Here is a 26,284-nt window from a genome sequence, read left to right on the forward strand (position 1 = left end):
AGCGTGAAGGAAAGCTACCAAGAAGTTTAGGACTAAACAGTAAGGAAGGGGTTTGAATCCGTTTTCTTGATACTGTTCTGTGGGTCACGAAAGAGCATCAATCTGTGCTATGTACACTAGGAGTGCGTAACAAAGCATACACGACAATAAAAAAACTGCCCATAGGCACTGGTACACCTGCTTGATTGGGTTTACCATTATTTGTATTACTTTTGTCAAAAAGAGCAAAGAGGGCTTACTCTTTCTAAAAGGATTAGGAAGACAAGCGTGGTTGGAAGCTCTACAAAAGCCTGTTAAGTCTAGACACGCTGACAGACACTTCTAGTTTATACCCAGATGGCATCTTTAAAGATACCACCATGAACATGAGTGGAAGCCTTCACTTCTGAAGCCGTCAATGGCTAATGCCACACTTCCAAAGGAAGAGGGAAAGAGAGATTTCAATTCTTCTGAGAAAGACTCAAATGCTACAGTGATGGACATGCAACAAAAACGTTAATTACAATGCAGAGAAAAAGACAATGTGTCACTTAGAGGTAAGTATCTGTTTTCATGTGCTACTGCTGGTGGTTATTTGGCGGAATCTGGGCATAGCTCATTAGCACATGACTTATACATCATTAAATAAATAATCAAAATAACAAAAATAGTTTCTTACCTAAACAAAGGAGATCTATCAAAACGTTGAAAGGGGCAGTTTAAACTTTTTAGCTCTGTTCTTTTTGTCAGAGTAACATCTAGCAGCATGTCTGGAAAAAAGCTGAATTCTAAAGAAGACATTCACCAAATTCTAATGACTTCTGCTTAAAAGGATACTATGTATTTCCCCTTCCTACTTCTCTTCCAGGTGGACACTGAAATAGTCTAAAATGGAGAGATAAGACTAACTTTCTTCTTAAGGCATTGCTGAAAAGTGCTAGATGAAATACAGAAATACAGATCACTGTTATGTAGGCAACTGATCTCGTGTATTATATGCACAGCAGATCAAAACAAAGGTGAAAACTAAAATTGCAATTGCAAATATGAATATCAAATAACTGAAGAACCACCTGGATAAATACAGATGCAGTATTCTCAAAGGTATAGACTTGGCTACCAGAATAGACATTAGCAGGAAGGCAGCCTATCTGAGGAATTCTGTGGTACAAAACACAGAAGAAAAGATCCCATGAAAGAAGATCCCATGCCCTCTTAAGGGAAATCTCAGGGCTTGGAAGGTATAAATGTAAAGCAGCTTGTCAATAAAACAGACAGCTACAATAATAAGAATCAAAGACATACTATCTGCTAGTCATATTTCAAATTCTAGATTTCTTGGGCAATGCCTGCATGCGTATTTTCTAAAGCACACTATTTTTCCAACATTAAATCCATGAATCACATCCAACAACAAACCTGTGAAGCATACCCCAACACCCCTTCATGAAAACATCCCCACTTCTGATATGACTAAGCACTAATAATGTTCTTCCAAACAATCTTCCACTTGCTAGAAACAGGCCCCTGGCTAAAGCACAACAGGCATATACTTTAATAATCTCTTGATTACCTGGATACAGCCTGGAACACCTAATAAATCTGTCTATTTTTCAAGTGGCGTGGGATTGATTTCCCCAGGGTTTCTTTGTCAGTTCCGTTTTAGTACTTAATATGAAGAGAAAATTATCAGCGAAGGTGAAATCTGACATGAAAAACTCAAAGGAGTACACACTGATGAAGACTTTTGCTACATTTAAAATAAATGTCCACTTGCTTTTTCTTAGGCCCTATCTTCATTCAATCTTTATTTAACATAGCATATGCTTCATAGCTTGTAACAGGCCCAATCACAGGTTGGCAACATGCTCATATAGCCAGGAGTTTCAACATTTGAATAGTAATCAAGTAAAAAACAGGGTGGTTTTTTCCTACCATTTTGCTATCAGTAAATAGCCAAAGGTGTTTACCACAATCATGATTTCTTACTGCAGAAAATTACTTGAAATGAGAGGTCTAAGTAAAAGTTTGAGACATATTGGTAATTTTAATTCTCAATTATCTAACCAAGCCAATTTAATGAACAGATTTTCCATTCTCTGTATGTTCTATTTTCATGTCAACCTTCAATAGTATAGACAAACGCTATATTGACTTACAGGTAAGTTTAACCGTTGGTAACAAACAGCATAAAAATGTCTTGTTCTAATCCTCTTGGTTCTCTAATTTAAAATCCAAATTTGATATGAACTTGAACAGATTTTTCCTTACTGTAGTAATGGAGATTTAAAATACTTTTTTTTTTTTTTTAATACTAAAAAGTACAGACAAAAGAACATGAATTTTTAAAAAGGCAAGAAGACAGCACTAATGATACTACAAATAGTTAAATAATAGATATAGCCAGGTTATTAAAAATGTAGATAATTACATTTAGTATGGATTAATGTAATTATGCATATTCATTTTGATATTCCCTACAGTGAATATTTACCTCAAAGATTAAAATGCACTTTAAAGTTTTAATGGGAAATCTTTCAAATAGTTTCAATAAATTACTGCACAGCCAAAATGTAGAAATATTCTTACAGTTTTAAGAAACTGCATTTTTCAGATTTATCTATAAAGCTTGGCAATATTGGCAATGTGCTTAATGCAAAGTCCTATCAATCATCAAGCTTTTATTACAGTGTTGAGTTAAACTCTTCATATCAGCACCTACTTTGTCCCAAATTTCAGGGTCAGATCCTGCAAAATTTTATTCTTGCAAATATCGTACAAGTTTTGTCAATTTCTTTGGATATTCTCATGTATGAGAATTTCTCATGTAAGACTTTTTTCATGTTTAATCTCCATTAGACAATGCTACACAAAACAAAGGAAATCAAGCTCAGAGTACTTTTACACTTCACTTTTGAAAGGAAGTAAAGAAGAAAGTGTATTTTACCTGAGTCTCCACACCTTGCTCAAGCAACCTTTTAGCCTGATTTTCCACCTCAAGCCGAGCTCTTGCAATAAAAAGCAGATCATTTTCAATTACTTCTATTCCAGAGAGATCTATCCCTTGAGAAAGGTAATCTATAAAAGCAACGAAACATTGATAAGCATGACAGAGGATAATGGAACATTTTAAACATGCTAAAACATTTAGAAGTTACAGTTAGTTCCAAGGGACATGTTCCAAGGGACATACAACACTTGACAATAGAGTACGTCAAAGTAATGTATTATACCAGAAAAACCAAAAATCAAAAGATTATTACTGAAGAAAACCTGGATATTGAATACATTGAATTTACTTCACCGCAATTCTCTAGACCCAAACACTGCCGAAGGGGTGCACAGCATGAGTTCTAGGAACTCCAGAATCTCAGTCCCAGGGCAGGAAGGGGCAAGAAGTCATCTCCTTGTTCCAAAGGATTAACCAGCTAACTACACTTCTCTAATCAGATGACTGAATAAGCATACTTTGCTCTAAGATCTGAAATTCCAGATGTATTGTACATTAATAGATTTAAATTATACTTCATATATTCAAATTGCACTTCTAAACATTTGGGATCAAACACAGAAGAATGGCAAGAAAATAAAACAATTTTTTTCTTTTTTCCCTTTTTAATCACAGAAACATCACAAAATTTATTATCATCGTGGAAACCACCAGCAGTAGAGCATCTACAGACTACTGGGCTGGACTGGCAACTGCAGCAAGATCTATTCAAAGTCAACTTTTGTCACTGGCTATGTGGATTTGGCCAAATCACTTTACCTTTCACTAACAGCCACTTAGAAATGAGAGCACTCCAGCAAGTAGAAAACCCAACACTTCCATCTCCCTTTATCAAAGGAGGTTTGAATCTGTGACATCCTTTCTCCCAGACACATTCACTTTCTTTTAAAGGGGGCGACATTGTAATGCCTGCTCTTTGGACTATTTAGGCTTTTCACATGGGACAATTTTAGATCTAAAACACAACCCAGGGAGTAAAAATGAGGTTTTGACTCTCCCTGAGGTCCCTGACCTCTATGCTCCCTCCTGCTGGCTCTTCGTTTGATCTTGCGCTCCTGACCTAACCTAAGTAGTGACCTGTCTTTGAAAGAAGGGCTGGAGGATGCCTCTTCCCAGACGTCTTCAATTTGTTAGTGACGCTCACTTGGGATGCAGGAACTGTATATTCAACTTCCTTCAGGCTAATGAAGACCTACAGCTTAGATTGGGCTAGAACTCAAATTATTCAAATATTGTGCAATTACACCCATAACTACTGCACATTTTTGCAAATAAAACCAACTATGGCCACTGCTCTTAAATCCATGTTCCTGGAATGTTTCAGCAAATGTTTCAGCAAAGCCTCCGAGGCAAGCAGCTCTGAGACAGAGGACAGCGTCGGGGGGCCGCTGTTGATCGGTGAAACCGTGGCAAAACCGCGCAGGGAAGGGAGGAAAAAGGAAAAAAAAAAGGGGGGGGCACGGAGAGAGAGGGCTACCGCAGCCACGCCCCGGCCCCTGAGCAGGAAGGCGGGAGCTCCTGACGAGGGCCCGGCTCTGACTCAGCGTGGGCGGGGACGAGAGTGATGGCGGCAATTCCCTTCCCGTACAAGAGCATCTCCCAGGGAGCGCGAGCGACCAGGACGGGCAAACAGGGCGTGGCGCGTCGGAAGGGCGTGGCGCGTCAGTTTGCGCAGGCAGGGCGTGTAGGGAAGGTGAAGGCACCCTAGCAGCTCAAGAGGTACTGTGAGAAGTGAGTTCATTCGGTAGTCCCCATCCTTCCAGAAGACACTCAGCTATGGTCTTCGCTCGTCAGAAAGCGATGCCCTCTGTGCTCGACAGAGTGGATGTGGCAACCCAGACGGAGCTCCCACAAAAACATGCAGCCACCCAGGTCTCGGGCTGCAGGGAGTGCCTGGGCCTCTCACTGTTCACGCATGGCAGCCATGCGGACAGCTGTGTGAGGTGCGACCAGGTGGATCATTTGCTCTGCATGGTGGCAGAGCTATGGGAAGAGGTAGAAAGGTTAAGGAGCATCAGGGAGGCTGAGAAAGAGATCGACTGGTGGTGCCATGCTCTGCCCACCCTGAGACAGGAACAGGAGCAGCAGCAGCCACCAGTAAGAACCCACAATCAAGAGGATCCTCTATCCCCCCCCCACCGGGCTGAAGGCAGCAGCAGCCACCAGTAAGAACCCACGATCAAGAGGATCCTCTATCCCCCCCCACACCGGGCTGAAGGCAGCAGCTCAAAGGAGGAGAGTGAATGGAGGCAAGTCCACGCTTGTGGCGGCAGGCGAACGCCCTCCCTGCCCACCTTGCCCCTCCAGGTGCCTCTGCACAACAGGTATGAGGCCCTGGAGGTGGAAGGCCAGGCAATGGAGGATGGGGATGACAGTCTACCTACACCAGAGGTGTCGCCCAGGTCAGAAGAACGTACCTCTCGTATTAACACCACCTCCACAAGGAAGAGAAGACGTGTTGTAGTTGTGGGCGACTCCCTTCTGAAGGGAACCGAGGGTCCGATATGCCGGACAGACCCTCCTCTTAGGGAAGTCTGCTGCCTCCCTGGGGCCCGCGTGAGGGATGTCACGAGGATACTCCCTAGCCTGGTACGGCCCTCGGACTATTGCCCCCTACTGCTCTTCCATGTGGGGGGCGACAAAGCTGCAACACGAAGTCCTAGGGCAATCAAAAGAGACTTCAGGGCCTTGGGACGGCTAGTAAGGGACTCTGGAGCACAGGTTATTTTCTCCTCTCTCCTTCCAATTGTGGGCAGTGACACTAGAAGGAACAGAGGCACCCAATCTATCAACTCATGGCTCCGTGGCTGGTGTCATCGCCACAGATTTGGTTTTTTTGACAACGGGATGGCCTACACAGCACCGGGTTTGCTGGCGTCTGATGGGATTCATCTTTCTCAAAGGCGAAAGAGAATCTTTGCTCAGGAACTTGCGGGGCTCATCGACAGAGCTTTAAACTAGACTCGAAGGGGGAGGGGGATAATATCAGGCTTGCTCGAGGGAAGCTGAGGGACGACGTGCCACGGTTAGAGGGAGCGGGTGCCAGCGAGGGCACTCGGCCTGTGTCTCTGAGATGTGCGGGGTATGCCGGGGCACAGCCGAAGTCGAACAGAGTTGAGCTAGGGGATACTGAGGCAACAGGAGCCAAGAGGGAAACGCCAGTGAAACACCTCAAAGCACACAAGGGGTGTTCTTCCATGAAGGAGACACAGACGACAGCCCAGCTGAAGTGCCTCTACACCAATGCACGCAGCATGGGCAACAAGCAGGAGGAGCTGGAAGCCATTGTACATCAGGAAAACTATGATATGGTTGCCATCACAGAAACGTGGTGGGATAACTCACACAACTGGAGTGCGGCGATGGATGGCTATAAACTCTTCAGGAGGGATAGGCAAGGCAGGAGAGGTGGTGGGGTAGCCCTATACATTAGGGAGTGTCTGGATAGTTTAGAGCTCGATGATGGTGATGATAGGGTGGAGTGTCTATGGGTAAGAATCAGGGGGAAGGCCAACAAGGCAGATATTGTGGTGGGAGTCTGTTACAGACCACCCAACCAGGATGAGGAGACAGATGAACTATTCTATAAGCAGCTGGGAGAAGCCTCACGATCACTACCCCTGTTCTTGTGGGGGACTTCAACCTGCCGGATCTCTGCTGGAAATACAATACGGCAGAGAAGAAACAGTCTAGGAGGTTCCTAGACCGTGTGGCAGATAACTTCCTGACGCGGCTGGTGAGTGAGCCACTAGGGAAGGTAGTCCCCACTAGGGAAGGTAGTCACCACTAGGGAAGGTGCCCCGCTGGACCTCTTGTTCACAAACAGAGAAGGACTTGTGAGCCATGTGATGGTTGGAGGCCGTCTTGGGCAGAGTGATCACGAAATGATAGAGTTTTTGATACGTGGAGAAGCGGCGAGGGGGGTCGGCAAAACTGCCACCTTAGACTTCCGGAGGGCGGACTTCGGCCTGTTTAGGAGACTGGTCAACAGAGTCCCCTGGGGGGCAGCCCTAAAGGGCAAAGGAGTCCAGGAAGGCTGGACATTCTTTAAGGAGGAAGTCCTAAAGGCACAAGACCGGGCTGTCCCCAGGTGCCGAAAGCCGGCGGGGAAGAAGACCGGCCTGGCTGACTAGAGAGCTCTGGCTCAAACTCAGGAAAAAGAGGAGAGCCTACGACCTCTGGAAGAAGGGGCGGGCAACTCAGGAGGACTACAAAGGTGTAGCGAGGCTGTGCAGGGAGAAAATTAGAAGGGCCAAAGCTGAGCTAGAGCTCAATCTGGCTGCTGCTGTAAAAGACAACAAAAAACACTTCTTCAAATGCATTAGCAGCAAAAGGAGAGCTAAGGAGAATCTCCAGCCCCTAGTAGACAGGGGAGGGAACACAGTGACCAAGGATGAGGAAAAGGCTGAGGTACTTAATGCCTTCTTTGCCTCAGTCTTTAATAGCAGGGCCAATTGTTCTCTGGGTACCCAGCCCCTGGAGTTGGAAGATAGGGACGGGGACCAGAATGTAGCCCCCATAATCCAGGGGGAAATGGTTAGTGACCTGCTGCACCACTTAGACACTCACAAGTCTATGGGGCCTGATGAGATCCACCCAATAGCACTGAAGGAACTGGCAGACGTGCTCACCAAGCCCCTTTCCATCATTTACCAGCAGTCCTGGCTAACTGGGGAGGTCCCTGCTGACTGGAGATTAGCAAATGTCACGCCCATCTTCAAGAAAGGCCAGAAGGAGGACCCGGGGAACTACAGGCCTGTCAGCCTGACCTCGGTACCGGGGAAGCTGATGGAGCAGATCATCCTGAGTGCTATCACACGGCATGTAGAGAATAACCAAGGGATCAAGCCCAGCCAGCATGGGTTCAGGAAAGGAAGGTCCTGCTTGACCAACCTGATCTCCTTCTACGACAAGGTGACCTGCCTAGTAGATGAGGGAAAGGCTGTGGATGTTGCCTATCTAGACTTCAGTAAAGCCTTTGACACGGTTTCCCACAGCATTCTCCTGGAGAAACTGGCTGCTCATGGCTTGGATGGGTGTACTCTTTGCTGGGTAAAGAACTGGCTGGATGGCCGGGCCCAAAGAGTGGTGGTGAATGGAGTTTACTCCAGTTGGTGGCCGGTCACAAGCGGTGTTCCCCAGGGCTCGGTGCTGGGGCCAGTTCTGTTTAATATCTTTATCAATGATCTGGACAAAGGGATCGAGTGCACCCTGAGTAAGTTTGCAGATGACACCAAGTTGTGTGGGAGTGTTGATTTGCTTGAGGGGAGGAAGGCTCTACAGAGGGACCTGGACAGGCTGGATCGATGGACTGGGGCCAATTGTATGGGGTTTAACAAGGCCAAGTGCAAGGTCCTGCACTTGGGCCACAGCAACCCCATGCAACGCTACAGGCCTGGGGAAGAGTGGCTGGAAAGCTGCCTGGCAGAAAAGGACCTGGGCGTGTTGGTTGACAGCCGCCTGAATATGAGCCAGCGGTGTGCCCAGGTGGCCAAGAAAGCCAACAGCATCCTGGCCTGTATCAAAAATAGTGTGGCCAGCAGGACTAGGGAAGTGATCGTGCCCCTGTACTCGGCACTGATGAGGCCGTACCTCGAATACTGTGTTCAGTTTTGGGCCCCCCACTACAAGAGAGACATTGAGGTGCTGGAGCGTGTCCAGAGAAGGGCAACGAAGCTGGTGAAGGGTCTAGACCAGAAGTCTTATGAGGAGCGGCTGAGGGAGCTGGGATTGTTTAGCCTGGAGAAAAGGAGGCTGAGGGGAGACCTTATCGCTCTCTTCAACTACCTGAAAGGAGGTTGTAGCGAGGTGGGGGTCGGTCTCTTCTCCCAGGTAACAGGTGATAGGACAAGAGGAAATGGCCTCAAGTTGAGCCAGGGGAGGTTTAGGCTGGATATTAGGAAATTTTACTTCACTGAAAGGGTTATTAAGCATTGGAACAGGCTGCCCAGGGAAGTGGTTGAGTCGCTATCCCTGGAGGTATTTAAAAGACGTTTGGATGAGGTGCTTAGGGACATGGTGTAGTGGTGGTCTTGGTAGTGTTAGGTTTATGGTTGGACTCGATGATCTTAAAGGTCTTTTCCAACCTATACGATTCTGTGATTCTGTGAATATGGAAAGCACAACCTGAGAACACCTATTGCTTTAGGTTCCTCCAAGAACAGACATGCCTGTCCACTTAAAACTCTGAATTACAACATAAATTAGGTGGGAACTGGATGATTAAATTTATAAAATGAACACTTCTGAACATGTCTGGGTGCCTTAGATTAGATCCGCAGAGAAATGTAAAAGCAGTCTAGGAAGGTACCCAGTGAACCTGAGGAACCTTCAAAGTTAAACAACACTTCTTTTTTTTTTTTCCCCTCCTTTTTTATCTTTCTAGATCTAAATCATCCCATTCCTCATGCCAAGGTAGCCTAGACCTTTACACTACTGCTTATCTCCAAGATAACACAGGATTACTCTCATTTACACATTTTTCAGCATTTTGCTCAATCAAGCAGGTCTTCCGCTGCTTCTTTTGAAAGAACCAATAAAACTAACAAAATAATGGCCAAGGCATTTCACCCAGTGTCAGATACTTCCTTCATAAGAAAATGTTGCACTATTTCCATTTATAACCAGCCCACTATGACTTCCTAATAAAGTTATCTTCCTTTTATGTCCTCCCAGTAAGTTTATTAAGGCACAGACTTAAATTCTGACTAAGCTAACTGAACTTTTAAATCTTTGCCAAATAACCTTTCACTTTAGCCAATTATTTTTGTTTATTCACAATAAACTAATCTAAGCCTCAGATTAATTTTAGCAACCACATGTTCACAACTAAACACAAAATTCCAAGTGAGTCACTTCACAGCTATGCAGAGAAGAACATCCCCATACCTGCATATGAAAAACACTGCGTAAGAAACTGAAACAAAAAGTTTAGAGAAGTACTGCATAAAGCTTAGTAAGGCATAAAGGAAATCAACTCTCATAACAGTACAGTATGTTAAACAGGTTTCAGTCTACTAAGAATAGGTCTGCAAATGCTTTTGTCTGTATGCATTTGTTTAAAAATGGATCAGAGAAGTCAAAGGACAGCCGAGCAGCAGGACAGCACACCTCAAGCTGCACAGGCTATTAATGAAGCCCTATATGCAGGCATGCTTACAAAACTGCTTTTGCTAGGGGCTACAGCAGCCACACTTACCCATTACTTCCCTGCAACTTTTTGCTGTGACTAAGCTGCACATCTGCAGGTGGCCTTGCATATGAACCTTTTAAAACTAATATTAAACTCCCACTAACTTCAATTACTAACTTCAGTGAACAAGTGTCTTGAATGTGAAGACTAGTTTTCTGACCTCTTCCTCTCAGCTGCACAGGAAAAAAAGGTGCAAAGAACTACCCACAGATTAAGTCTACTGCCATAGTAAAGTCTGAAGTAGTTTCTTGGCAACATAAGATTAAAAAAGGTGCAAATATTGCCAAAGACTTACATAGCCCACAAATACAAGATCTGCTGTGGAGTTCACTTATGTCATAATATCATATTCTGCAACCCCAGGCTGCTTAAACAAAATAAAATTAAAATATGGTTCCAATCTCCTAGATCCACAGAAAAATCTGTGGAAGAGAACTAAAAAAGAGACTGTTTCTCCCCACTATATTTTATCTCAAAATCTAAATTAAGCCATTTCAAGTGCTAAAAATCTAATCCTTCTGATGGTTTTAAGAAAGGAACAGAAAGACCATGCTACTTTGGCTTCTCCAAATACCTCCATCTGTGCCTCAGACTAGCAGCCACCTCCTGCTAAACCACCAAAATCTGCAGCTTCGTTCCAAATTTCCTACAATCCTAACAAAATGCTTTGGAACAATGCATTTCAGCAGGACTTCAAAACAGAGGCCTTTCTGTGGGTTCAGTGGCTAGACATCCTGCTATGGATGCTCTTAGTTGCTATTCTAACCAGTAGGGAAGCCCTAGCAATCATATTATACCGTTTTCAAAAGAAAAGCAGTTTTCATAAGGACAGCAGGTCTATGTCAGAAACACCTGCAAGTGCTTTCCTGCCATTCCTATGTGAGAGCAGAAGCTGCAACACAAGCAGGATATGCGCCTTTTGATAGTTTCTATCATCTAACCAGACAACATAATATTAGAAATCTCTACACTTGTGTATTCTCAGGAGTGATGCTGCCATCGCAGACAGCATGATGAAACCAAGCAGAAGGGCAGTTGACACAAGGGCAGCCAGATCACAGCCAGAACCACGGTGCATTTAGGATCCAGTTTATTTAAAACATTGCAGAGGAACTCACACATTCCAACCGGCCAATTTTAGTTAGTAAGGAAACCACATCACGTGAAATACAACAAAGACACTACCGGTTATTAACCCAGGGACTGGAAAATGTAGGATTTTGCTCCAGGCACTTGTGCAATCATTATTCTGTTTCTTGCCGTGCACAGTCAGTCAATAACACTATGGTCATGAACAGCGGTGAGGGTGACGTGGTGTAAGGTACTTGTGTCTTCTTCTCAGGAATTAAGCAGACACAATGGCTTATCTCCCAGTTAGCACAGACTCTGGGGACTGGGGCTCAGTTTAAAACTCGTCAGCTTTCCTCCTGCTTTAACCTTAAAGCGCTAGAGTAAACCTAATACTATAATAACCGTAACAGATTTCGTGAGTATAGTATTTATAACTGTCAGCTCTACCTTAACAGATTTAAAAAGCACATATAGAACATTTTTGTTAACTTTGAGAAGACTTGTGCTTTAAACAAATTAGGACCTAAATATGTTGTAACACCACACGCGAGGGCTGGATGCAGCCATGACAGGCACTGCCCTCACACCAGCATGGCACGCAGCCTGCTGCTCCACTCGCTTCTGCTCAGGGAGGAAATCAGAGGAGGGAATTATAGTCCTATAGCCATTCCTCTGCCTCTCATTCCTCTGCTAATTCTACCTCTTTATATAGGTTCATAAAAATAAAAGCAAATACTTAACTCTCCCATAGGGTGTTGGTATTGCTTCCCTTCTAACTATCACACCTTATTAAGCTTGGAAAGCGCAGCTGGAAATGACTTTTTAAGGACTTAAAATACAGACTGCCTGCTGAATCCTCTTCTTGAACAAAAATATTATATGTCAAGGCAGAATACACTGAGCCCTAGGAAACAGTGACATTTATAGTCTACCTCAACATAACAAAGGGTTAGAACTTTATGTTTCTTAAAGAAAAAAGATTTTTGTTATTACAATTCCAAATTTTCTTGGTTTACTAAATCTGAACAGCTTTTCTAATCCATTGGCTGAGATGCTGCTTAAAAATGCATTTTTTAAACCATTTCCCAGATGGTTATGTAAGAGGAGTTTAACAGAGATAAATCCAATATGCACGCAGTACATTAGGTAGAAAAACAATACTTTGAGCAACACAGTTAGCTTTTCTTAATCTAAGTGACTCAGCAGTGTAGAATCTTTCTATTATATTATTTCATTTTTTGACTTCAAACATTGCTCTGTGATAATATATAATGAAGATAGGAAAAAATCTGAATTAAAACTTTCTGTAAGTACTAAAATATGTTTTGAAAAAAAAAGGTAACTATGAAGCTAGCATCCCTATGAGCTTCATGAAAACTGTGTTGTACTCTTTATTTAGACTGAGTTGATTTTGAGCTTTTGCTAGAAACTAGAGAATCAACAGAAGTCCACCGAGGACAATCAGGTGCATTAACAAAGAGGAAACCAGGACAGCCAGTAATAAACCAACGTGATTAGACTGCGTCACTTGAGAGGCTACTTGAGCCAAAAGAGAAATCCTTCTGTGCTCTGAGAAGTAACCCCAGTGACGGTAATAAAGAGGAAAGAATGAAATTAGAAGAGCTAAAGTGGATTCCCTAGGAGCAAACACCTAAGATCAGCACCAGCCCCCCAATGCATAAGTAGCAAGAATCCAATGACAAATTAAGAGGTGTTTCATGGGAGATGGGGAGGGAATTAAAGGCAATTAAGCCATTCCTGAAATTCTAAATAAAATCATAGAATCATAAAATCATAGATTTTTGTTTGCCTGTTTGAGGAAGGTTTGGGGCTTATTGCTTTTGCACAGGTCATTTGTTTTATTTTGCTTCTGCAGTCTTAGTTGCAGAAAATATTGGTGATATCTGTACCCTAAGGCTGTTCTTTTTCCATAATGAAGAAAAATTACAATTTTGGAAGGAACTACTAATTTAAATTCCAAAAAGTCAACAGGTCCAAATGATACCCAAGAGTTCTTCTGGGATTTAAATATGCAGAAGATGAGAGGCTACCAAAACATGATTTATTGAGGAACACTGTAGAAGACTGCTACAGCGCAAACATTACAGTGCATACAGCACAGCATTCAGACTGAAAATTTCTCTAGAGGTAACTTAAGCATCAGAACAAATTGGTTGAAACTGTCCATTAGAAATAGCATATTAAAAATAAAGAATGTCAAGATTGAGTAGAACTGCAATGTCGTTATTACTTTAAGCTGACCTGAGCACAGGCTGCCCTGAAGGGAACGCTCTCTGATTTCCACCTCCGTGGAAAGCCCCTAACCTGCTTCCCTATTCTTTCACTCCGCCCCAGGCTCCAAGTTTTAGCACTCATGAGAGTTTTTTCTGTTGAGTTAATTTTCATCTAAAGGCATTCTCTCATCTGACTCACAGTGCAGACACACAAGAGCACGGGGAGAGGGCAGGAACCCCCAGGCAGGATAGCACCCACAGGCGGCAGGTATCCCTCTTGGTGGAAGCTCATGTGTAAATTGCTAGAAGACGTTCATGAAACTGAATCTAAATCACTATTTGCAATATTTATTTCTGTTACACAAAATTAGAAGGGACTGGACAGATATTGTAAAAGCACATAAAACCTTTTCTACAAGGGAGAAGTATTCAGTAATGACAATCATTTCAGTTCTGAAAGGGGTTATTAAACGTTCAGTCTTTGTTCCTACAGCAGTGCCTGGATACAAGCACAAAACACAAACAAAATGAGTGGATTGATTTGTTAGAACTGCTGAGGACCCATTTGAATTTGTTTCCATCTGCTTCTAAAGTACCTCAAAGTACTTTACTAATTCAAATGGGCCATAAATCTAACCCAGCATGGAAACTTCCATGGTCCTAACAGAAATGTTAGTTACAGGACTAGCTACTGAAAAGGAAGGATGGTATCCTGTTTGCCTGAGTTGTATCTGAAACAACAACCCTGTTTTTATCAGTAGAGGTAATATAAAACTAAAACCAGTCCTAGAACAGAGCCTGAGATCCCAACACCTCAGCAGAACCCCAATGCTCACCCTTTGGTGAAAGTAACCTGACATTTAATATTACACCTTTATTCTCTAAGTGGACTAGGTGGACACCCCAAAACCTAAAGAACAATGGCCTGCTCCTCGGAGGCACTTTTCCATGCAATATTCCATGCAATTGATGCATACAGCAGGTGGGGAATGGCAAGAGAAGGCACATTTGTAAGTCTTCAAACTGGAAGCTGGTGCCTCCGAAAAGAAGCTTTCTCCATGTTCTGTTTTAGTCAGACTAATTCTCCGCATAGGCTGAAATGACTGCCCCACACCCTGCATCAAGCACCAACGTACTTGCTGAAGCAAGGTTTATATTAAGCCTTTAAATCAAATGAAAGTGATTCCACTACAGTTACTATGAAACAATACCTTACAGCCATCTTATACAGCATGAGCTCTTCAGAAAAAAATGTTTATTCCTATAAAAACTGCATAGATTATGGTGCTTTATAAAGTGTTCAAAATAAGAATATCATTGCTCTATACTATGTGCCATATACAATATGCCATATATTTCAGATATACTTTACAAAATTATTAATTTTGAATCTTAAACAATTAATTTTGAAAAATTTCTGCAGATGTTATGAATTCATAATTGAAGAGGAAGAAAATTTTATTTTACTACAATGCCAGTCACTTATAAAACTCCTGCTATCTTTCCTTCCTTTTCCTACAGGACAAGACTGCTGCAAACTTTTCCTTTCCTCAGTGAAACAACTGAGAATAAAAATCTCTCTCTGCCACTAAAATGCCATTAAGTTTCTATGAAAACTGATCTTTATTTAGCCAATTTCTACCATCTTAAAAATTAACTACTCATATGTATAATACCTAAGGTTTCACTGTTTGAGCAACATTGTGAGGCAAAACTGTCCTGAGCCAGAAAACGAGTGGGGCCAGTTTCAACAACAGAGTGGAGTGCCAATTCAACAAATGGCGTTGTATTTCTGTTTGCTTTCTCAGACAGCATGTTAACACACTCTTGCTGCTTAAGTCCAGAAAAGGAAATAAAATGTATTAGATAACCAGGTATAGTTTCTGACAGATGTCACTAGTGAAAGGGGACATGAAAAATTAAAACAAAGCAAAACACTTCTCAGTTTTTCGTATCAATCACATGCCAAGAGTGGTTTAGTTTTAGAGAAATGAGGTCAACAGTACCAAAACCAAACTGGTGCAAAGTATATGATTCAAAGAAAGCAAAACTTAAACCACTCATTTCAACACAGACAATTATCTTGTACTGTAAAACAGACCTGTCATCTACATTGTATTATCATAGAATCATAGAATGGTTTGGGTCAGAAGGGATCTTTAAAGATCTAGTTGAACTCCCTTGCCATGGGCAGGGACATCTTTCACTAGATCATATTGCTCAAAAGCCCCATCCAACCTGACCTTCCAATGATGGGGCATTATCTTACCTGATTAAAGCTTTACTTCAGAAGAAAACTGAGAATTCAACACTCTAAAATCAGAGATCATGTAGGTATGAAAGAATTGAACTTTTTCTAGCATGTTAAAACAAAGGGAAAATTTTCAGGTGTACAGGCAGGCTGGAATAAGAAGGAATGGGTTGCCATCCTGCACCTGGGACTTGCTTTGTTTCCTCGAAATGATTGTTGCTGATATTTTTAAAGAATATGGTTTGTGTTAAATATTTAGTAGTGCTTTAATAATCATCTATGACCAATCCTATCTACAGAGGAAACTTGCTGTTTCTCTCCAGACTGCATGCATGAAACTCAAAAAACACAACCAAAGTTGATAACAATACTGGAGGAGTAGTGAGGAAGACTGACCAGCTATATTTAACATTATATTGAAGCTGCATTTAAATTGTCTTGATGGAAAAGTTAATTCCTACTGCTCTCTGGGCTGGAAATCAGATGCCAGGCAGGATCTGGAATTGATGGAAATGAGTTTGATATCTATTTTTATCATCATCACTGACTTAACAATGAGCACCATATTTTGGAGACATTCCTGTGAAAATGCCATGATTCAGAAAATAGCTTAACACACCAAGACAAACATTACTTAGGTCTAATCACAAGTTATACCACACTACTCCCACATTCACTTAGGCCTAAAGCAAGAGCTGTTGAACTACTTTAAGGTTCTCCCACCCACCCATAAGGTTCCCCCACCCACGCACCATTAGATCCCTCCTGCCCCTTCCCCCCCATCCCTTGAATACAGACTCACAACCTTACTTAACCACAACCTACTAAACCTGCTACTTTCTATTTTGCCCGACTGCCTGGACTGCCAGGCTCAAAGGGGAGCAGGCAGTGACTCCACATCCAGCTGGCAGCTGGGCAGCCCTGGGGCTGATACTGTTTAATATCACCGTTAGTAACCTGGGTGACGGGACAAAATTAACCCTCTGTGAGTTTATGGGTGACAGCAATTTGGGGGAAGTGCTCAGTACTCTGGAGGGCAGGGCTGCCATTCTGAAGAACCTCAACAACCTTGAGAAATGGACAGACAGAAACATCGTAAAGTTCAACAAAAGCAAATTAAGCCCTGTTCACCTGGGATGGCATGACCCTGTGCACCCAAACAGGTCGGGGTGCACCCAAACAGGTCGGGCGCTCACTGGCTGGGAAGAAGCTTTCCAGAAAAGGACCCAGTGGACAAAAAGTTGAACATGAACCAGCAGTACGTCCTTGCGGCAAAGGCAGCCTACTGTGTACTGGACTGGGTGTAGCAAGAGTGTAGCCACTAGGCTGAAGGAAGTGATTATTCTTATTATTTGGCACTTGTAAGGCCACTGTACTCTGTGCCTCCCAGTACAAGAAAGACATTGACAAACTGGAGTGAGTCCCACAGGGAACCACCAAGACAAGGGACTGAAGCATACGAGTATGAGGAGAGGCTGACAGAACTGAGTTTGTTAACCTAGAAAAGAGCTGATTAAGAAGAAACCTAACTGCTGTCTTCCACTACCTAACAGGTGGTCAGGAGAAGACAGAGCCAGACCTTTCTCAGAGGTGCACAGATAGGACAAGAGGCAAGAGACACAAGCTACAGCATAGGAAATCCTGATTAGATATCTGGGGACAATACTGTATTTGTGGTGCTGTACACCCTACCCATGGAGGATATTAAGCTGCAGGAATGCACACATTATATTTTAATATAATTAAAATTAGTGAAGTGTGAAACATTAAGATCTAGAACTCACCCTAGAATCAGCCTAAGCTTCTTAAGCCTTCCCTCAAAAGATGCTGATTTGAGAAACTTCCTCAAGAGCTTCCAAAACATTAAAACTGTTCAGTTATTAAACATTAAAAATGTTTTAGTTACTAAAATTGCATTTTTTCTCTAAATTCTCTGTGATAAGATACACCCAAAGAACTGTAACATTCATGCCATTCATCATCAGCATTTGGATGGAGCTGAAACCAACTCCACCCGGAATATTCTATCTGAACTATGGCCTAGGAATCAGAAGACATTCAAAAGAAAATTTCTTACACCAATACCTATAAATTACAAGTACAACATGTCCATAATACAAAGCAAAAGTTATAATCATGAAAACAAACCCAATATCTATATCATTTACAAAGCCCACATTTTATTCTGATAATCAGGATTGTTCTTCATTAAAAATAAACAGAGAAAAATACCCACTTCTCCATAATAAATTCATTGAAGTTTAATTTAGACACTGCACAGATAAGGAACTGCTCTTCAGATGTATGTGGACTTTCAAAATCAAATGTATTGTGACAACAAAGCAATAATACCTCTACAAGTCAATACTCCTCTTGGGCTTTTTTTGGAGCTAAGTAAAAATAAAAGAATGTTGCCAGTAAAAATCTAGTTGTCCTATTTCTGTTTTGAACAGACTTCATAGCATCACAGACGCAGCATATGTGAAAAAGATGGAAACAGAAAGGGGGACAAGAAAGGTATAATATGGAACAGGAGAGAGTGGGGGATTACTGAAGAAATTAACTTATGGGTTGAAAGAGATGAGGATGACAGTCTGCTCAAAAATAAGATACAGAAAAATATGAAGGAATGTAACTTGTGAAAGGATACAAATACAAATCAGTTCATACACTTTGGTCTTATTAATCTGTAAGGGTAATTTAGTGCCATCATCTGCTTTCCACCTTGACAGTTTCCTCTCCACCCCCACCTAAGCCCGTAGCTTTGCACTGCTTGCTCATTACCAATGCCAATGGCGTTTCTGCTCAAATTTCAGGAGAGCATCCAAAACTGGAAAACAAAGGGGTAAATAATGCTTGTTTTTAATAAATTTCAAGCAGACATTAATCAGGATTTTTGCTGTCAGGAAAATATTTCTTAAAATCCCAACAGGTGAACAAAAGCAGTCCTCCTTGAAATGGAGCATCACATCAGTATATAAAATGAAGCAGGATGAAAAGAAATGTACTCTCATATCTGCAAGAGATAATTGCATTGAAAATATATTGCAACTGCATCATTAACCCATGTAAAGGAATTATGCCCTTCCAACTCTATTACTGGAGTGGCTGAAGAAAACAATCTCTTTCCCGAACAAAGTCAAGGACTCATCTAAATGAAGGTATATGACTTCGGCTCTCTCTTATTTACGTACGTTAGCATCATAACTAAAGCCATGAAAGCAAGCAAAATAGTTATGAGCAGAGGGATGTAAAAGATAACCTAAATTTACATGTTCACTTGAAAATACCAGTATCTTTGGCAGCTTTTAAATATTATTAATATGCTATCATTCAATAGCTAAGTAGAATTTCTCAATATAGAGCATTATGTAAAGGTACAATGATTCAGCTTCCATCAGTACCATGTTATGTTGCAACATACACAGGCAATGATCAAAGAAAATGAAGGAAAATGGATGATGTGTTTCAAAAATCTTAGTCAAAAATAACTTTTTTCAAACATCCCACCAGTTGCTGAGCCGGCAAAGATGGCTGACACTTTGATCAATCAGCGCCCTCAAAGGAGGGCAGAAGAGATGTTGCTTGTGTGTTTTAATTCATTATGTTAATGGTTAATTACTAATTCTTTAATACTTTTACATCTGGATAAAGGTACACATGGACAGTTACAGACTTAAGCTGTACAAGTCTACCATTACCTTACTGAGTTAGTAATTTCTAGCTGCACCTCATTTTTTCATTTCAGTGAGATATATTCTACTTTTTTTTGAGTTATCATCATTATTTTTGCATTAAAGATGCATCCAAAAATGTCAGTTAGTATGTGAGAGAATATGGATCACTTCTAACACATACTTGTAAATGCCAGGAGATACTTTTAAGATCAGTAGTGCTACAGTGCTGTACAATCAAATTTTTAAAAAATCATGTTATTATCGTGTCCCCTGGATAAGGGAGAATACTACTTTTTTTCTTTATATATAAGCTACAAATATTTCTTTCATATTCCTTCTCTGCTTATGGGTCTCTCCTGCCTCTTTTCAACACCCACCATTCACCCCTTTCATACTTAGACCTTCAGGAAAACACTTCTGCAAAAGCAGAACTGCATTTTCTTTAGTATCAGCTATGTTAACTCCCTCGGTATTTTAGAATATATGTAATTTTTATCTTTAATAAATGCATATTTAATTCCTCCCACCTCTTCCTTGGCATACCATCAATAACTTCCTGCAATTAGCTGCAGATTTACTTGATTTTATCATCTTTAGAGTCAACAGATGTTGCATAGGCTATAAATCGCACAGGTTTTATGTACCTCAGATACTTTGTGGGAGAACAAAGTGAACCTTGTGTTATCCAGAGTGCTTCTGTAGACAACTTGAACATAACTGCAAAATCTTAAAACATCACACAATATATCTTATCTCCTGCAGTAAAGCCTTTTTAAAATTTAGAGATCAGCCTATGGCAGAAATCTGCCCAGTCTGCCAGCATTCTCGCCAATTCTTCTAGCAATAATAAAACTTAGCAACAGTACTAAAAAGATGGGCAAGAAAAGAATGTTGTTTGAAAGCCAAACTGAACATAACAGTGTTCAGATTCCAAATACTTGCATTTGAAGTTAGCCTCCACAGGTCCCTGTCTTTTGACCTTCCAATAGAAATATAAAGTATTTAACCATGGCACAAGACTGACAGCAGTTACCTCTGATGATGCTTTAACACATTCTATCTCGCATGATTTGGATAGTGAAACTGAAAAAAAGGAAACAGCTTTAAACCTTTCCTCTCCCCTCCCCCCAACATTTGTTGCAATTTGCTAAAAAAGTTACATAGATACAAATTGGTAAAATACAACTCTTGCCCTTAGCACTTACTATAATGCTTAGCTGTACCTGCAGTAACAAGAACACCACAAGGAAGCTGAAGGAAATGTCACATCCCTCTCAATCTACCCCATACGAGCTGCTCTGTAGTGTTCACCATAGCCTCCAAACCTGCTCAATCAGAAACCTGAATCATTGCTCACCTACAAAGACCCGTGAAAGGGAATTTGAACAGCATACCTGCACAGCTGCTCCTCAAAGATGGAACAAAATGAAACAACCCCCTAATACATGCTCCAGGTCTGCCTTTAGACAGCTGTGGCATCATACCTCTTCTGCTACCTGTAAAAGTTCTTCAACAACCTAAAAGAATACTATGATTTATTACTACTAGTCTGGGATCTTTCATGCATACTGACCATGATTTTTTCCAAGAAAAACATACTTACATTGTTAAAATTAGGAAGCACATACATGTATAAAGGTTGAGAATTACCATGGATTAAGATTCCATTAAAATGTACTTGTCTTCTCAATATGATTAAACGTTGATGTAAAGAGAAACAGAAGCCATAGTTTTTCTTCTACTATTTTGAAACAGATAAAAATGAAAAGCTAAGTCTTCTCAAATATGGTACTGATGACACGTTTGAGTTCTACAATCATTAATGCCACAGAGACACAAAATGAAAATTAATGTCTTTGGTAGCAGAGTTCAAAATAATGAGCTAAATGCTAAAAATATCAAGAACTTTTTTTTAAAAGACTGCATGTCCAAGGAAGCAAACAATAAGTTCAAGCAAGTCTTTCAGTTGTTAAAGGCACAAATTGTTAACAGATGGGTGATAACATTTCATTTAGCGAATAATTGTTACTAAATAAATAATGCCAATATTTTCCTTGTAGAATTACATAATTGTCTATGAGCCAATTATTATTACCTACATCTGTCAGCCAATTATATCTAATAATTGACATAAAAAAGTTGCATGGACAAAAAAAAAAGTGCTGCTTGAAGGATAAAAGATGTTTAGCAATTTAATACTTAAAAATAAAATTGAGAAAACATACAGACTCATTGTGTACTCATATGATTCCATAATAATTTTTATTACAGTTCCTCTATTTCTAAATAATATTTAGTCTGACAACAGATTTTTCTCAAGCCTCACAAAGCATAATTTTTGGAATTCACTGCTGATAGTTATGAATCATTTCAAGATCAGGAAAGAAACAGATGCTTCTCTAAAACTAACATTACCATGGTTTAAATTAAACACCTTTTCCTTCAGGGGAAAAAAAAAAGAATTAAAAATTTCAGGGGAAAAACAATTTCTCAACAGCACATACTGAAGTTTCTTACAGGAACCCAGTCCTGAAGTAAAGAAATTATTACACTGCACCACAATTAAGATTTACATTTTTCCAACATCCAGAAAGTGTACTTTGCCAAGCAAAAAGAAAATAATAAAAATGTGAAAATAACTATTTATCTTAACAGAAAATTAAGTAAAAATTATCAATGGTCTTCAAAATTAACGGTATTGATAACACTCATGATCATTTATCACTGAAACACCGGAAATCAAGAAGTAGCAGCAGCAGAGAGTCTTGACAGGAAACATGACAACATCTGCAATTCTAGTATGTAAAACTTACTATTGTCAAATATATCTCACTGGGAGATCCCTGCTCAGAGAGCAGCATATAATCTCTAGAACTGAGTAAAATGATCATCAACAGATCCTAAGAGACAAGCTGCTGGGTTAGCTGTGGTCTCGGCTATTGGCTTCCATGACTTGATTTCACCCTCAGGTTAGCCAACCTCCTCTTCCAACATGGGGTGTGGACAACTCGGAAAGCAGAAGCTCCATGGAGCCATAATTTATGGTTTAGCAATATTATGAACAATGGTACTGTTACATTTGATAATCCTCAATTCCTGTTTCTTTTTTGTTAACCATAAAATCACTCCTTGAACCCATGGAAGCATTTAGCAATCACTGCTTTCCATGACAACTGAAATGCACGTTGCATGGAGCAGCAACTTTATGTTGTGGACTTGCCACCTGACGGTTTCATTCAACGCCTTTTAGTGCTTGTAATGGAAGAAAGAGACTGTTCATTACATCTCTTCGCTTTTCCCACAGCATTCATGATTTTATATACCTCCATCATATTCCCCCCTCAGACATTTTGAACTCATTTATAGGGGGTGGCCACTGACTGCTGACTGACCTCTCCACCCTCACCCTACCACAGGAGCATTTGCCATGTATTTCTGCATTGGATAATCTTGGGGGTAGCAAGTCAAGGATTTATCAGATGCTACGTAACTACTTATCTGACACATGAATCTCAACAGAGAGTTACCGACAGTTGGCAGGCATGCTCACTAACCACATCAGTGCTAGCGCAGTGCTGAGCCTGACCCTGACCCCTCTAGGTTTCTACCGACTCTTTATGCCATGCAAAGAAAGAAGTCGTAATTTCTACCAACTGAGAAAAACAACAAAACATTTGTGAATATTCTTTCAAATAAAACTCTCAATTCACTTAATTGATTTTATGACCTTCTTTGCCATTTTATTTGCAAAATAAGTATGTGAAAAGGGACTTTTTTTTTTTTTTTTTTTAAGAAAAAAATATGGGGAAAACATTGCAACATGAACATTTGTAGAAAGGTTGGATACTGTATGTAGAAAACTAATGGGTACTTCAGGTACAGTCTAAAATTCCTTTCTGTGTGTTGGAACTTCTAAGAAAAAAAAATGGAAGGTTAAAAAAAAAAGCAAAACCAGAAAGAGCCAGTCAAGGAAACGTTAAAAGTCCTAAATTCAGAAGTACGTAACACAGAGACACATGTGAGGCCTCTCAGTTGTGCGGCTGGAGATGGCCAGAAAGTAAAGGGCAATAATAGTTGCTCTAGGGTATTGGATTCCCCAAAGTAACTTTCAATAAAGCAGCCAGAGCCACAAGTAACTGGCCAGTCTCAGTATGAAGGTCTGCCTGACTTCCCAAGAGAAGCAGCTATGCTGAGTAACTACTCAACCTATGCAATGCCCTTTAGAAAAGAAAGATGTGCATTTTGTTTTTGAAGACACTGGTGTACTTCCATAGCGCTGGATTGCTGAAATGGTCAGAAAGTGGCAAACGGACAGCATCAGAAGGGCCTTAAGGTCTAACTACTCCAAAAGCACCAGTAAGACACAGTGGCACACTGGGGCTCAACACTGATCATTCTCAGTACAAAAAGTTTTTTCCAAGGCTTGAGAGCCTGAAATCCTGACCAAATGTCAGCTACCGAACATCTTAAATGAATGTGGCTGTCTTGGTACTTGCATCACAGCAGACTTCTGCACCACAGAAGTCCGGACGTTGCAGCAGCGCTAGGAGGCAGGTGACAGCCATGGCAGATGGAGACAATCTAGGAACACAGTACTCTGGCTGCAGCTTACAGCAGGAGTCCTCCCACTGTGCGAACTCTGTTACATTACTACTTTATATTTCTTGCTGTTTTCTGATCCAATTAAAGCCATTGTAACTAATTAAAAAGGCAGGATTAGCTGACTGCATTTCAGGAGACATTACACAGATCGTATTTGTAAATAAAATGGCTTATTTAGGACTGACTGGAGCAGAGGAACCTGGCAGAGGCTCGTGTCAGCAGTGCCCTCAGAGAGGCAGGGTCAGCCGTTGGATCGGCAGCCCTTGGTCCTGCCCATGACAGCCAGCGCAGCCACCGGTGGGCTGCGGGGACAGCTCTGATGGACCTCAGCTCCCTCCCTCTCCGAGAGCAAGCACTAAAGAGGGAATAAGGCTCTAGGACAAGGAATTACTCGAGGACAAGTATAAGAGTTCCAGATTTAACAGAATTTCCATTTGTTTTACACAAAGGAACTAAGAATGAAAACTGTAGCCTCTGCAAGGCGCTGGCATTTTTTTTTTTAATCCATGTTTGCATGCTGTTATAAATGAGAATTCAAAATTAAATGCATTGTTTTATAAGATATTTCAGTAACTGTTTCAAAGCAGTTATTGCTTCCTATTTAAAGAAAAATATTTTAATTACGTCATATTATGTTATGAAATAATTTAGAGGGGAAAAACAAGTAAGGCCTACCCAATTCCAAAGTGCACGTCTCTTCTGATTTCTCTTTTGCTACAGTTTTGGATTTGTCATGAACTGGATGAAAACCGGACTTCAAAATGTCAAACCTTCCCAGAAAGCAACAATTCCAAGTTTCATCTAACTCTTCCAAAGACTCATTTTCATCCACAAAGTTAATTATGCTTGGTCTGACTTTGGCAAGCAGCGTTAAGGATCAAGGCAAATTGCTGGAGTAAGGGAAAGCAGACAGGTCTTCAAAGGCATTCTAGGTAAGACAGAGCACGCCTTAGGAGCATCAGGCTTCAATAATAAAATTTTGTATTTGATAGCAGGAAATAAGAAAATAATTTCATTGGCTCATTTAGAGAATGCCAGTTTTCCATCTTCTCATATACAACCACAACAAGTAGTGGCTGTAAAAAGAAAAAAAAAAAGGGGGGGGGGGGGTGTGCATGTATTTACAAATAATCACTCGGAGTTCATACACCGCAACAAATGACAGAAAAGTTTTGTATGAAACCTGTTGCAGGGGTAAAATAAGCTGAACACAATTCCAATTTTAGAAATACAATGAGATGAAAAAGAAATTGAGTATCAAAGGCCCCACAGCAACTAAGAAGAGGGACGTCTGTCTGGGCTCACTGAGGGAATCATGTTAAGTTAATAAAATACACAAACCACCAGAAGTACATTTCTGAGAGGAGAAAAAACAGAAGAAGAAACAAACATTCCTTGGTCTGATAAAGCAGAACATTTCAGAATACTTCCACCCATGCTTCACATCCTTCAGGACACATATTTTGGGAGTCTAAGGACTGTTTGTACGTATGTTCTTCATTCTACCTGCGCTCTCCAAGTAACCACTCAAGCTGCTGTGAGTCTCAGCCTCCCTTGCCCTCTGCCCCAAGTAAAGTCAGTAAATCTGGTGTACAGCCAGGAAAGAGGAAGCAGAAGATGGAGAGAGGGACCTAACCACTGCTTCTTTCCCTGGAAAATGACAGAGAAGGCAAACATCAGCAGCAACAGTGTCAAGAGTTCAAAAAATGAGTCAGCCCTCAAGAAACCATGGCATGGTTCTAACTTTTTTAAAACAACATTGGTTGTGTATTTTACTTTGTTTCTCTATTTCTGAACTTCTAGAGAATCCTTGCTTTGCATTCCCAAGGTTTTCAGAAGTCCTGAGAACTAAATGGGATCTTTAAAGTTCAGATTCTCAAAAGTTATCTTGATAGTAGCATCTAAAAATTTGGAAATATATATATTATAAGTAGCATGAGATTTTCAGTCCTACATTGCCACAAGCTAGCAATGCAGTCACAGAGCCATAGTACTGCCTTTCCCTTTCCCAGAGAACGTGTAGCAGCTGGGCCAGATCTTCAAAGAAATTTTCTGAAAAAAGGGGGCACAGTGTGAGAAGTCTGGGCCTGGTAACAAAGGAAGCTATAGTATCCCCACTTGCAAGTGATATGCTTTATAGAGAAAGGTTAAGAAGCTGTTTTTCAGCTACACTTCTCTCGCTGCCTTCTCCTGAAAGTGATCACTTTGCTGGCTCCCCTCCAGCAAGGGCTTGAGAGGGATCAGACGATTCACCAGTGAGAACTGCAT

General features: G+C 41.1%; 1 protein-coding gene across 2 annotated transcripts in view; it reads right to left on the bottom strand.

The window, feature by feature from the left end:
• Nucleotides 1–26,284, bottom strand: part of COG5 (component of oligomeric golgi complex 5) — a 198,454-nt gene that overhangs the window by 109,367 nt on the left and 62,803 nt on the right. For both annotated transcript variants that reach the window (XM_075491921.1, XM_075491927.1), the window contains exon 7: nt 2,927–3,057. In XM_075491921.1, coding sequence (XP_075348036.1) covers nt 2,927–3,057 — 131 coding nt within the window. The remainder of the gene's footprint in view (nt 1–2,926; nt 3,058–26,284) is intronic.

Source organism: Mycteria americana, chromosome 1 (genome assembly GCF_035582795.1).
Source record: "Mycteria americana isolate JAX WOST 10 ecotype Jacksonville Zoo and Gardens chromosome 1, USCA_MyAme_1.0, whole genome shotgun sequence".
NCBI classification, from domain to species: Eukaryota; Metazoa; Chordata; class Aves; order Ciconiiformes; family Ciconiidae; genus Mycteria; species Mycteria americana.